Below are 14655 nucleotides of genomic sequence, written 5' to 3'. Positions count from 1 at the left end.
TATATTTAATATAACCACACTACGGACGGACAAGCGCCTGTTTTTAAGCGTTGTCGTTAGCAACAATGACAGTAAAACCATCGTGTGTCTGCTTGTTTATTTTCCACATAAACCTTTCACAATAAAGCTCAAGATCCTGTTGAGACTTTTCAAAATAAACTGAATCACGTAAAATAGTATACAGAGGATTTACGGATGAGAAGTAAAAAAGAGCCGTCCGGTGCTAAAAAATAAACCTTAGACTCAAACGTTAGAACAGGCTTTTCCCCGCAGCACGCCGTGTAATAAATACTCACAAAGAAAACAGCGGCCTTTACAACTTATGTCTAAAAATGTATCGTTTCATGCATCGGCTAAAACACTCGACTCCAGCTACACGACGCCCAGCTGGAAACACTTCTGCCCGAGATTCACAGAATTTACAGAAAATGTTACATTTTTGTGATTTATATCGTTATCGGGGTGATAGATGTCTTATATCGGGATATGAGATTTGGGTCAGATCGCACAGCCCTAATTATCAGTGCCGGGAATATCAGTTAGTTTCTCGTTCTGTGTTTCCTTATTTCACCCTGTTTTTTACATTGGCTGTGGCATTCTTCATGTTTGAGGTGTAATTAATGTGGTTTAAGAGGTAAGAAGATTGGGAACAGAGTTATAGTTTAGTTTTCCTATGGCAAGAATCAAAAACCCAGTTTGGGTTAGCCTGTGTGCATTCAGTGTGGAACCAAATCATACGACCTCTAAGGTTTGTTTTCACATGACAGCCGAGCTGTTTTTTCTTCTGTCCATCGTTCTTCCTGGACATGCAGTGAGATGTTCGCTTTGACATCAGAAAACTCTGATGTTGGATGTTGGATGATCAGTGGACGTTTAAACTGAAGTCCTGAAGTCCTGTTGGCCGTCTGCATATCCCGACTCCGACCATAACTAATACACGGAGACCAGCGTCTGCCTCAGACTACATTTCTTAGTCTGCTGTTAAGAAGGGTTTGGAGTATACAAGTAACCTGATATGTGCTTTTATTTCAGTATGTGCTCAGATGTAAAATGTATACAGATAACCAAATGTGAAAACCCATGCAGATTTTTATGAGTAGTGCTATTGATAACGCTGATGCAGTAAAAGCTTTGCTGAGTAATGGTTTTGCATTTTTCTACCGTCCATGGTTCATTGTATCTATGTTTGCATAGCATAAATACTATTCTACACTAGTCAAGACTTGTTATGAACAGCACATAAGTTGGGGAAGTGGCATTTCAGCTTGAATTTGAGAGGATTCCTAAATCAAACAGCTTTGGCCGGAGCTGCCAGGACGCTCTAATTGACCATGTTTGACACCCATAAGCAAGCAAGAGCAGGCTGAGCCTGTGCCCAGACTCCCTTGAGGCAATTACTAATATGTAGGTTGTACAAAAGACCCATTGTCATCGGAAACTGCTCCCCTGAGTCATGTCAGCTATTCTGGGGTAAATTTCTTTATATTGTGCTTTTTAAAACATGCTATTTAAGATTTCTTTTCATGGTTGGAAAGGGTTGGATATAGTCCAACAGATTCTGAAACGCAATGAGGCTCAGATTCATTTAAAACCGGATTTGGGCATAATTGAGGATTGTCTTGGCAGCACAACTGAGCAGACTGGGACCAGTATAAATCCTGGAGTACTTGTTTCCAGGAACCACTTTATTCTCTCAGATTAAATTCTACAAGTACATCAAGTGGAGCTGGATGTGGCTTCTTAGCTATTCTATTTGAGTTTTAAAGTAATTGGGTGTAAATGAAGCCAATAAAAAGGGGCATTTCTAAGGTTTTGAAAATGTTTTCTTCATGATATAAAACGCCGTAGCTGCAATTCTATCCCTTTGCCTCATTTAGCGTTCACGGATCTATGAATATAGACATTAGTCTCCACCTTTCCCCATAGATACTTGCCTCCTGCGCTCGATCAAGCTCTCCCTCTTCATCCATGAGTCTGACTCTCAAGATGTATGTATTTATTTATTTATTTATTTAAAGTTTTTACTGACGACATGTGTGGAGTCAGATTTTATTTGACAAAATCACGATGCAAATAATTTCAAATCATGTCTTTGATGTTATTTCTGCAATGTTTGCAACTGAAAGAATTGCCCAGAGAGAAGCAACAAAATATTTCTTTTTCTTTTTTTTCTTTTTATTTGTTCTCTCACAAAGTCCAAGAACTCCATCGTGGTGCTGCAGATATCTGGCTGTGACAGTACAGATAGAAGTGTGCCTCCAGGACTGTTTGCTGTCCAACAGTGAAACAAACAAACAGTAATATCTTGTGATGAAACTAAGCTGAGATGTAATATATTTTAAAAAATTCACAACTGAATACATAAGCAATAAACAAATAGCTGGATAGTCATTTATTCAGTCTTAGTAAGCGATACTGCAAACTACACAGCTTGTTGGAGGAAGTTGGAGCTTCTCTTGTTGACGTTAATGGAAATTAGATGAGGGCATCAGATACAAAAAAAACCTAAGGGAATCCATTGGGTATCACTTACTGGTATTAGTGTTGTATACTGGGAAAACATAATTTGAGGTCATAATAGGGCTGCTCAATTAATCGAATTTTAATCACGATTACGATCTGGGCTTTCCACGATCATTAAAAATGACTGAGCCGATTATTAGCACCTCCCTCAAGCTTTACTCTCGCGCTGCTCCGTGTAGCAAATCGAGCGCTCCTCTCTGCATTTCGAACACGTGTCACAACAATTAAGAGGACCCAAGGGAAGCTCGGAAAGCTAAGCAGAAGTTATTTGGAGAGGAGAGTGACTGTCGTTGGTTGAAAAGAGAGGTAAAAAAACCCAAAAAAACTTCAGTGGTGTGGAAACATTGTGGGTTCGCGGAGTCAGACGTGGATCAAGTAGACACAGTGTGTAAACTTTGCTACGGTGTAGTAGCTGCACCACAGAGCAACACTGCATAGTTCACTAAACTTAGATGTTTACATTTTTCATTTATTTCTTATATTGCAAACATTTGCACTGTTATCAGTATTTGCACACTATTTTATATTATTTTTTAAAGTCATTATTCAATACATTGTTATTGTTAACCCTTTAAAGCCAGTCAGAGCAGCACGCTCCGTTTTGTGTAACTATTTTTAAATCCCTGTAGAACCTGAACCATGTAAGCTAGCGCAATAATTTTTTTTTGCATATGAAACTTACATCTTATGCCATCAGCTTGTCCTCAGTCACGGTTTCCTTCCACATAAAGCTTTGCAAAAAATTGCATAAAAAGCGCTTGCAGGAACAAAAACATAATATTCCAGAAACACGCTTTGCCGAGCCGATCAGCTGTTCGTCCAAAACCAGAAGTGACGCCATATTCGCGGAAAATGTAGTTTTTTACTTGTAGGCCTTAAAAGCCTATACTGGTGTTTTTATAAGTCATGTTTGACTATTCTGAATAGTTTCTGGGATGCTTAGAACTCAAATTGCACTGCTGGAAATAGTTTATTTTGATGCACCTGCTGTTTTCTTTGCAAATTTGCATCATAGGATTGTTTTTTTGTTTTTCCTGCAGTATATAAAAATTGCTGTATCTCCAAAATAAAACTATGAAGACACTCAAAATAAATTTCCTGTTGTTGTAAACTATTTTTTGCAACTTTTTTGTATTTAAAGTTTTGAGGGACAAACCTCTTAAATTTCTCCAAGTAGAAATATATGTAAAAAAAAAAAAAAAAAACGATTTTCAATTTTTTTTGTAGCTTATTGCACTTTTTTGCAATTAATGTAGTTACTATGGACTTAATGCATACATATTATTAAAATATGGGCTATAACAGTTGTATTGATGTATAGCAACTTGAAATGCTCCCACAAATGGCACTACAACATGTAAAAAAATAATATAAGCTCTGGTGGACTTGGTTCTATGGTAGGTCTTAAAGGGTTAAATAAATATCGTCAAATAATCGAGATCTCAATTTCAGTGAAAATAATCGTGATTACCATTTTTGCCATAATCGAGCAGCCCTAGGTCATAATATAAAACATTAAGTTCATTCTGTAAATTTGGGCCCTTCTAAATGTCTGAAAGGATGATGATCCAGGATGAACTCAGTGGCTAACAAGCCGAGCCCCTCACTCGTCACATCTGCTTTCAAAATGCCGTGATGGCAGTAGTGAAAACGCTCATATCAAATCTTCGAAATGGGACTTCACCAACCGACAAGTGACATTACGGTGGCTACATCCATCTTTTGTGCTGTTTGAAGCTCGGATAATGAATTGTTTGTTGTTAGCAGTGCTCGTGAAACGAAATCGGCAGTGTCTGCATCAGCTCAAACGAACTGCTCGGCTTCAGTTTCAGAGGGTTAGGGATGTGATCGAAAAGCCAAACGGTTTGGAGACGACTTCGGCCAGAGACAATTTGAATTTGATCCAATAACTATTTGTGTTCTCTGTGTGGTCTGAGTCTTTGTTCGCTATGTGAACAGACACAACTCTCCTAATTCCTGCTGGATGCACCTGTGCATGACTACAACCTTTAACTGAGTAAAGTAGTTTGCATAGACTCACAATGAGCATGTCTGCTCAATAACTAATATCAGAAGTGAGTAACACAGCCATTAATACACTCTGACTTAAATTTGTGCATTATCCTCTCAATATGGAGTCACAGTGTGTGGAGTGATGGGTCATTATTACTGTCATCTCAGGTAATTCTGTTTAAGCTAGTTTTAGACAAACATGTTCTGTACATTGGTATATTTACATTCCTTTTTCTAACATCTCTCATGATGTTTTTTCATACCGCCGTATGGAGTTTAGGTTAAGGTCCAAATTCCCATTTCCCTATGCCTCTGTGTTGGTGACAGCCACATGGCCAAAACTAGGAAATTTGGATTTGCAAGCACTGATGATAAGCATTCCCGCCAAACATTCAGTCTGTTACATATGAAAACAAGAAATCTACTACAAGAAAGCATCTTGAAAGTCCTTTTATTGTCATACACAGCTGTTCATAGATGACTTTGATAAGGAAACTGTAGTTGTAGGCATCATACTGTTGGGATTTCTTCCAGGAAAATTGTTAGTCCCTTGTGCTTAGACCTGGCAGGGAGTTATCTCAGGACCAGTGTCAGCACTGGTTACCCACATATCTGCCTGCTTACTCATAGAAACAAACAGCTATTTTTATCGTTGCAACCCTCGTATCAGTCTTATGTCATGTTTACATTATTCTAACTACAGCCTCTCTTAACTTCAGCTGTAATTGTTTTGTTATATTTCTGCCGCATTGGCCGATCGCTGGCAGGATTACTGGAAAGTAATGGATGGATGTGGATGAAATTTATCACTAGGGGTAAAAACGTAGAACGTATTCACTTTTAGGGTCAGTTTGGAAACAGGATTCTTTTGGAAGGATTGTTCACACCTTTGTGTTTCATGCAGATGGCTGTGACTATTTTCTTGTCTCCAGTTTTGGTACCGTGCACACAATGACCAACAAGTGATGTAGACTTGTTGTTGTAGACCAAAAAAGTGGACCACATCAGTCCAGCTCTGAGGTCTTTACACTGGCTGCCTGTCCGTCAGAGGATAGACTTTAAAGTTCTGATGCTGGTCTATAAAGCTCTGAATGGTTTAGGACCAAAATACATCAATGACCTCCTGACCCAGTATGAACCATCCAGATCCCTCAGGTCATCTGGATCCGGTCTTTTATCAGTTCCCAGAGTCAGAACCAGACACGGAGAAGCTGCATTCAGCTTTTATGCTCCTTATATCTGGAACAAACTCCCAGAAAGCCTCAGATCAGCTGAAACACTCAGTTTATTTAAATCCAGGTTGAAGACTCACCTGTTCTCAGCTGCATTTGAATAAAGCACCAAATCCACACTTTAAGCTTAAATTTCAAAACTTACATTTAACTACTGATTTTATCTACTGTTCTGATTTTATCTGTTTTGATTTTATATACTGTTGTTTGTTTGTTTGTTTGTTTGTTTGTTTGTTTGTTAATTAGTTAGTTAGTTTATTTGCTTGTTTTAATCAATTTTAAATCATGCTTTTTATTTGTTCTTGTTTCTAATGTCTCTGTAAAGCACTTTGAATCACCTTGTTGTTGAATTGTGCTATACAAATAAACTTGCCTTGCCTTGCCTTGCCTAGACATCGGAGTTAATCGTTCCACTTTTGTCGTCAGTGTGATCTATTTACAAGTCGCAGGCAGCCCGTGAACAGACCACACCTGTTGTTGCCTTGCAGACTAATTATTATTATTATTATGGTCTAGCTATTTTCAAGAACTGTCATGGGATGTTAAGGTAATCATTAACTTTCAGGAACAAAGCTAAAATGGAATGCATCCCAAGGCAAACTGGATGAAATGAGCAAAGGCATAAATCCGTAAAATCCAGCTCTTATTACACTTTCTAGAACTGGTAAAGTTGGTCTAATTCCATTCTTCCCAGTTATTTTATGCTGATATAACTGGTAAGAAATTCTGTCTCAAAACCTCTGGGTTCATTCGCCTGACTGTGTTTGCATTTAGCAAACAGCCATAGCTCATCTGATTCTCCTTAGTAATCTGTTCGCACATATTCATAAAGGAAATAATCAAGGATCAAGCTCTTAAGTCTGTGGTTTTCCAAGTCTGTGGAATGTAAATGAAACAAGAAACAGAAAAATCCCAGATTGTTTCTACAGTGAAACCAAAGGAAGAGCAAAATGAACCAAAACAAAGAAAAATGATGGTTTGAAATGTTTGTTTGTTTTTGGAGCCATTATAGTGACAGTGTTTATAAAGAAATCATGCTGTCAAACATCCACAAACAGGACTACTGGCCTAATCTCTGTGTCTATTTTTAGATTAGTGGATGATGTAATGCAGCCAGGGCTGCATGTGTGTCAGTCTTGTGGGAATTCTGTGAACGTGTGAAATCCTGCAGCTCATCCAGATGTCAGGATAATTGCAGAAAGAGCTCATATTTCATGAGTTTCCTTTATTTTTGCTGCACACTTCAAATATTTAGTTTGGAAAAGCATAAAATGAGGCCCATTCCATATCCTTACTTTTCTTAATTACTGTATCCCATACATCCCATCTGTGTGGTTTCTTCCTGACCACTGGGAAACACACAGTGCTGCTGTGGAGTGTGCACATGGCTCTCTCTGTAGGAGGGTACTGTTATTCAAACTATAGGTCAGCTTTGTTGTCATTAAGCAGGGTCATGGTATAGCATGTCACAGGAATGTCTGTTTGAGCTGTGCTGTTTTAGACACACACGCGCGCACACACAGCAACACAATATGCACATATTTGTGTGTCTCCATACAGTTTATCATCATCATCCTTCCAAGATCATCTTTTTTGGAAGTATAATTTCAAAAAGTTTAATCTCAGCTCATTTCTTCTACTGCTTTTGTTCTTTGCTCGCTACGTCTTGTTTCCTCCGTCATTGTTTGACAGCAAAAGAAAAGACTGGTCAAGAATTTAGGACACAGCGTTCAGAGTTTTTGTTTTACTGATCTGATTAATTCGCTGATACAATCAGCGGTCTCCTGATAGAGTACCGATCTTAAACATTCTCACAACTTCCTCAATAGTCAGGCTCTGAATGCAGCTAATTTGGCTTAATAATTAATGTTTACCCCTGATATTTGGGCTTAGTACTACAACCCGGCTGATTCTGGATGGGTACTAGATTCTTCTTAGGAAGCCAAAAAATCCAGTATTGATATATCACCTAATCTTCTATATGTAAACAGTATGTTGAGTTATGTTGAAAGGGGAAAAGATTTGTTTTAGCTCCCTTCACCCTAATTTTTAGGCAGCTTTATTTTAACTGCTCCTGATCAACAGAATTTGTGTATGGTATGTCTGAAGGGTACAACATGGAAGTGAGATGGTAAAGTCCAAGCTCATATCTAAATGTAACTGTGTACTGACGTAGCGAGGCACTGTCAAAAATACGCAGAACAGTTGGTATAGTAGACCACTGGTGTCCGACTTAGCTGCTGCTGTGGAGAGGACGTCTGTCACATTATACCAAAAAAGTGTTAAAGATGTAGAAAAGTGTCTGCTGCATATTTGTGCTCCTTTTGTTGTTTTCTTGTATTTTTTGTGCCTCTTTAACTCTACAGTAGTATTTAGCTACTTACTGTGCTTACCATATAATTACGCAATTTCTAAATTATGCCAAATGTTTTATGAACAAAAAATAAAACAGAAAAAATGCATATTTGCCAATAACAATATATCAGGGCAATATCAATAAGTCTGTGTGATTTGATTCAACAATGAAATCTTATATTTGAGTTTTTACTTCCATACAGAGGAACTAATGTGTGCCAGTATTTTCATTCTTGTTACTAAATGTATGCTCTGGGGACTGACTGAGCACAGATGTGCGCACATCTCCAACCACAAACCTTTACACTTTGATGTGTGTGTGTGTGTTTTGAATAAAGTACACTACAAGTTAAGGCAAAGAAGAAATGGTGTGGCTGGCTGTTCTGGTGAAGGGCTCTTTCTGTTTGCGTCAGCACTGCTCCCTTATAGTCGTGTTCCTGACTGACTGAGGCAGAGCCAAAACTAAGGCCTGCTGTTTTCACTGCAGTGAGGAGTTGGCAGTGTGTGAAAAGGAGGCCAGCTGACCTCTGTACCTGCCTTCCTTTCATCACGTGTTGCCACTGGGACTGGGGCTACATTGGTTTCCACGAACTAGCTCAGCATCCTGGACAGTGGAGAACAAAGCTCGAGCTTTTAAATCTAAACGGGTCGTTGTAAATAATGTTTTTGTAAGTAAGTTAGTAATATCCTCAAAACAGCAGAGTTTAACCTCAGAATAATTACTTTGAAAGGTATTCCAGCCTAAACAATGTTGCAGTGCAAGAACCACCAGAGCAGCTGTTGGCCAGATTATGTTCCGAGTGCACACAGCCACACCAGTTTGTTCACCCTCGCATCCATTCTTTATGCTTTCTTTAGCATACAGCCTGCCTGGAGCTTATGTACCTTATAAACATGAGATGTTATGTCCTGTCAGCTGTCCTCATTGTAAGAAAGTAAGCAAGAGTTATTCCTAGCACGTCAGAAGTGTAATTATTCGCTTCAATCTTTCTTATTTTCACTTTAAAGAGGCAAGAAAAGTTTCTGCATCGCTGCTCGGAGCAAATGCAAAACACTGCTTCTGCTTGGTTAAAAACAAATGAACCACCAACAAACCGAATCAACTGTGTGGTGGTTTTTAAGTCAATGTGCTTGATTTTTTTTATTTGAGCTTTTTATAATAGTCTTCCATCCTTCTAATCTACCTTGTATACTTTCAGCCATGTTGGTCAGAGCTGATGAAGACGTTACTGCCAAATCCACTTTGTTATGGACGGGGCCTTCCCCATTCATCACAGCAAAGCTACAGACATCAGTGAACATGAATGATCTCTAACCCCTGGAGGTTAAAACGGTTAAAAATAGCTTAATAAAGCTGTGCACAGTATATCCATGTAGCTATTCAGAGACCCTTATTAGAGCTAGATGATTTTCTTGACTGAGAAGGGTTGTTGTGTTATTTCACAGTGTATTTAGCAGTGAACCCACCATTTCCTGTGTCTGGAAGTGAGTCTGTGCCACGAGGACGCATCTATACACTTTCTCCCTGTGTGTTTCCTGTCTGGCTTTGTGTCGGTACCTTTCCTGTGTCCAGCTCCATGCTTAGAAATACAAAGGGTTGTTTAAGGTCATGATGCTGCAGAGGAATGACAGTAGCCAGAAGTCGTCATATATAAAATATAGTTGTGTTGTTAAATAGATTGTTAAGAAGCATTCGGTCATCAAATTCATCAAAATAAAATTCCAGGTGGAAGATTTGTGCAAAATTTAAAAAAAAATAAAAAAATGGGATGAATGTGTCGTCTTTGGTCAAAAAGGCAGATGAAAATACTTGTTGTTGAGAAAATGATCACAGAAACTTAAGAAAGTTTAAAAAAGGTAATTTTGTATTTTGTACCTGGTGTTATACCTGAGGAATATCATGGGAATGTTTTTTGCCTGATTTGGACTGTTTTTAAAGAATATTAGATGGACGGTATGCATAAAATAAAATATCAGTCTCCTCCCTCCAAAATTGTTTCCACAGCTTCCTCTGCTGTTAGATGAGACATCCAAACACTTTAGAGACTTAACATAAAATAATGAATATGTTAACTTGAGCTACTCTCCTGGGTCTCCAAAATCATAACTTATGTACGTATCAGATATTCCTTCTAAAACAATGGTCAGGATGGAGGCATTTGATGAATTGACATACGTGACACTCAAGAAGTTGCAGGTCATGAATGACATAAACTGATGTGGTTTTTAATTAATGTTGTTTGTTTTTACTGTGCCAGATCAGAAATTGTTCATCGCAGATTCACATCTGTAGGATTTGTGAATGTAGTGCTTTGGAGGCCTGACATTAAGTGTTTGATGTAAAATATTGTACAACAAATCATCATTGTAAAATTCTCCATTTCACACATGTGAGAAAACTATAATCTTTCATGTTTTCTTTTCCAGTTTTGTTACATTTGTAACAATATGTATGTTTTTTTTTATTGTTTTTTTTTAATACTTTTTAATTTGTCGCTCTTTCTCTTTTACAGAATGAAGATTCCTGAGGCTGGGAGTTAAAGCTCTCTAGCAGAGAGAGGGTTTTTCCAGAGCTGAGGCTGGACCCAGAAGCCCCTTTCTGGGGGTGAGGGGACCTCACAGCCCGGGAGTTAGTCTGGACCATGGGAGATGGAGGTGCCGGTGCGGCTGGAGGAGATGGGGTGAATCAGTCCCATGTCCTGTTTGACAACTTTGTCCAGGCGACCACATGTAAGGGCATTCTCAAGGCCTTCCAGGAGCTATGTGACCACCTGGAAGTAAAGCCCAGTGATCACAGGATCTTCTATCACAAACTCAAGTCCAAACTCAACTACTGGAAGGCCAAGGCCCTCTGGGCCAAGCTAGACAAGAGGGCCAGCCACAAGGAGTACAAGAAGGGCCGTGCCTGTGCCAACACAAAGGTAAGGCAGCATAATTTGAAAATCGTTGTTGTTGTTTTGTTTTAAAGCTGGATTTTGTGGTTAGCTTGGGCTCCTGTTCCCATTCACATCTAACAGACTGAACAATATGATCCTCAGTATGTTGATATCTTTATTTTTCTTCCACTAGGCTGAAGATGTCTTCACTTTGGGCTTTGTAGTTAGGGAGTTGCTCATAATTATAGTAGAAGATAGATGTATCTTATAATGGTAAAGCCTATTAAACAGCTATAGGCTAGACCGTTTTATTAAGTTGAGTGTTAGATGCTAGTGTGGGGTTTTACACACTGAAGCTTGAATAGGTGGATTATGAGTCGAGCAAGAAAGCAAGTTAAGAATAGATTCGACTTGCTTCCTTAAAACCTGTCTGAAACTTCTGTGTCATTTTCTGTTTAGTGTCTGATCATTGGTGCGGGGCCATGTGGCTTGCGTACAGCCATCGAGCTCGCTTTCCTGGGGGCCAAAGTTGTGATTCTGGAGAAGAGAGATGCCTTTTCTAGAAACAATGTGCTGCACCTCTGGCCCTTCACCATCCAGGATCTCAGGGGTCTCGGGGCCAAAAAGTTCTATGGGAAGTTCTGTGCTGGTGCTATCGATCATATCAGTGAGTAGACATGATTCTCTTGAGCTCTTCTACTGGTACTAATACAAAATATATCAAAGTTATTTTACATATTCTTTCTCTGTGTGTGTTCTAGGTATTCGGCAGCTTCAGCTCATGCTTCTCAAAATGGCACTCCTGCTGGGCATCGAGATCCACGTGAACGTAGAGTTTAAAAGCCTTATTGAGCCTCCTGAAGATCAGGAAAGTGAAAGTTAGTAAATGGAGCAGCTGCCAAATGTGTCCAAAAGTGCATGAAACTATCTGTCAGAGCCTATGAGTGTCGACTCTGTTAATGCATTTCTGTCCGATTACACATTCTGTGTTTTCTTAGGAATTGGCTGGAGAGCTGAGATCCACCCTAGGACACACCCCGTCAGCGAGCTGGAGTTTGATGTCATCATTGGAGCAGATGGAAGGAGAAACACGTTACCAGGCGAGTTTGCATGCGCAGACTGGGAATAATGCATCAGTAATGCATTTGACTAAATGAAGCGGCACTGTTTGTCGAGTTGGAGGCCAGTTAGAATGATTATGATCTCACTTCGTGTGCAGCTGTGGTTGGGTACCTGACCTCGCTCTGCTCCTCACGGCCGAATGAGCATTTGTGTACATCTTAGCTTCTGCGTTCAACTTCAGACAGTATTTGCTCTCCAAGCACAGTTAATAGGAACTGTTGAACTAGGTCTGTTTCCTATGAGTGTTGGGACGCACACATGGAGACCTCAGTGGAGCTTTGCACAGGAGTGTTTCTCCTCTAATTCGACTGTTTTGGAGAAGGCGGTCTGCAGGACAGACGATGTCATGAAATTGTAGATGCTTCTAGATATTCTATGTATTGTATGCGCTTAAAAGTAGCGTGATTTTTAACATTTCTAATTTATGTTCTTTTACTTCACTAACGGAGTGAACAGTTACTGGTTTCTAACCTTGAGGCCTTCCTCAATCATCCGTGCTTTTCTGTAGGGTTTCGGCGCAAGGAGTTCCGGGGAAAGCTCGCCATCGCCATCACTGCTAACTTCATTAACAGGAACACAACGGCAGAGGCAAAAGTTGAAGAGATCAGCGGCGTGGCCTTCATCTTCAATCAGAAGTTCTTTCAAGACCTCAGAGAAGCAACCGGTCTGTCATGGCTCCATTCTCCTCCATTACTTTTTGTCTGTGTAACAGTTACAGTGGGGCAAAAAAGTATTTAGTCAGCCACCGATTGTGCAAGTTCCCCCACTTAAAATGATGACAGAGGTCAGTAATTTGCACCAGAGGTACACTTCAACTGTGAGAGACAGAATGTGAAAAAAAAATCCATGAATCCACATGGTAGGATTTGTAAAGAATTTATTCGTAAATTAGGGTGGACAATAAGTATTTGGTCACCTCAAACAAGGAAAATCTCTGGCTCTCACAGACCTGTAACGTCTTCTGTAAGACGCTTTTCTGTCCCCCACTCGTTACCTGTATGAATGGCACCTGTTTGAACTCATCTGTATAAAAGACACCTGTCCACAGCCTCAAACAGTCAGACTCCAAACTCCGCCATGGCCAAGACCAAAGAGCTTTCGAAGGACAGCAGGAAAAGTATTGTAGACCTGCACCAGACTGGGAAGAGTGAATCTACAACAGGCAAGCAGCTTGGTGTGAAAAAATCAACTGTGGGAGCAATCATCAGAAAATGGAAGACATACAAGACCACTGATAATCTCCCACGATCTGGGGCTCCACGCAAGATCTCATCCCGTGGGGTCAAAATGATGATGAGAACGGTGAGCAAAGATCCCAGAACCACACGGGGGGACCTGGTGAATGACCTGCAGAGAGCTGGGACCAAAGTAACAAAGGTCACCATCAGTAACACACTACAACGGCAGGGAATCAAATCCCGCAGTGCCAGACGTGTTCCGCTGCTGAAGCCAGTGCATGTCCAGGCCCGTCTGAAGTTTGCCAGAGAGCACATGGATGATACAGCAGAGGATTGGGAGAATGTCATGTGGTCAGATGAAACCAAAGTAGAACTTTTTGGTATAAACTCAACTCGTCGTGTTTGGAGGAAGAAGAATACTGAGTTGCATCCCAAGAACACCATACCTACTGTGAAGCATGGGGGTGGAAACATCATGCTATGGGGCTGTTTTTCTGCCAAGGGGACAGGACGACTGATCCGTGTTAAGGACAGAATGAATGGGGCCATGTATCGTGAGATTTTGAGCCAAAACCTCCTTCCATCAGTGAGAACTTTGAAGATGAAATGAGGCTGGGTCTTCCAACATGACAATGATCCAAAACACACCGCCCGGGCAACAAAGGAGTGGCTCCGTAAGAAGCATTTGAAAGTCCTGGAGTGGCCTAGCCAGTCTCCAGACCTCAACCCCATAGAAAATCTGTGGCGGGAGTTGAAAGTCCGTGTTGCTCGGCGACAGCCCCAAAACATCACTGCTCTCGAGAAGATCTGCATGGAGGAATGGGCCAAAATACCAGCTACTGTGTGTGCAAACCTGGTAAAGACCTATAGTAAACGTTTGACCTCTGTTATTGCCAACAAAGGTTATGTTACAAAGTATTGAGTTGTATTTTTGTTATTGACCAAATACTTATTTTCCACCCTGATTTACGAATAAATTCTTTACAAATCCTACCATGTGGATTCATGGATTTTTTTTTCACATTCTGTCTCTCACAGTTGAAGTGTACCTCTGGTGCAAATTACTGACCTCTGTCATCATTTTAGGTGGGGGAACTTGCACAATCGGTGGCTGACTAAATACTTTTTTGCCCCACTGTATGATGCAGTTTAAGAATTTCGGGTACTACATAAAACATAAAACATGTGCTTTTGTTGTTGTTGTTGTTGTTACTGGTAACTGCAAGATCTGGAGAAGCAAAAGGAAGCAGTTGATGCCAAAAATAAAAGTAATTGGACAAATAATCTGTGCTCTGATCATAGTTAAAAATTGGTCAGCGCACTCAATTAAAATACTTAGGTTTGACGCCAAGCCGG

General features: G+C 40.1%; 1 protein-coding gene across 27 annotated transcripts in view; it reads left to right on the top strand.

Moving 5' to 3' along the window:
* The window catches only part of mical3a (microtubule associated monooxygenase, calponin and LIM domain containing 3a), a 77486-nt gene that overhangs the window by 22484 nt on the left and 40347 nt on the right, over positions 1-14655 (top strand). For all 27 annotated transcript variants that reach the window (XM_085411648.1, XM_085411647.1, XM_085411652.1 and 24 more), the window contains 5 exons: positions 10637-11044; positions 11459-11666; positions 11761-11877; positions 11998-12099; positions 12630-12785. In XM_085411648.1, coding sequence (XP_085267774.1) covers positions 10766-11044; positions 11459-11666; positions 11761-11877; positions 11998-12099; positions 12630-12785 — 862 coding nt within the window. In that variant the 5' untranslated portion in view covers positions 10637-10765. The remainder of the gene's footprint in view (positions 1-10636; positions 11045-11458; positions 11667-11760; positions 11878-11997; positions 12100-12629; positions 12786-14655) is intronic.

The sequence above is a fragment of the Rhamphochromis longiceps genome, linkage group LG7 (assembly GCF_057381845.1).
Source record: "Rhamphochromis longiceps isolate RC_006_pf linkage group LG7, R_longiceps_female_GT1.1, whole genome shotgun sequence".
In the NCBI taxonomy this organism is placed as follows: Eukaryota; Metazoa; Chordata; class Actinopteri; order Cichliformes; family Cichlidae; genus Rhamphochromis; species Rhamphochromis longiceps.
The sequence above is the reverse complement of the archived record's forward strand: the minus strand, read 5'-3'. Positions and strand labels throughout refer to the sequence as shown.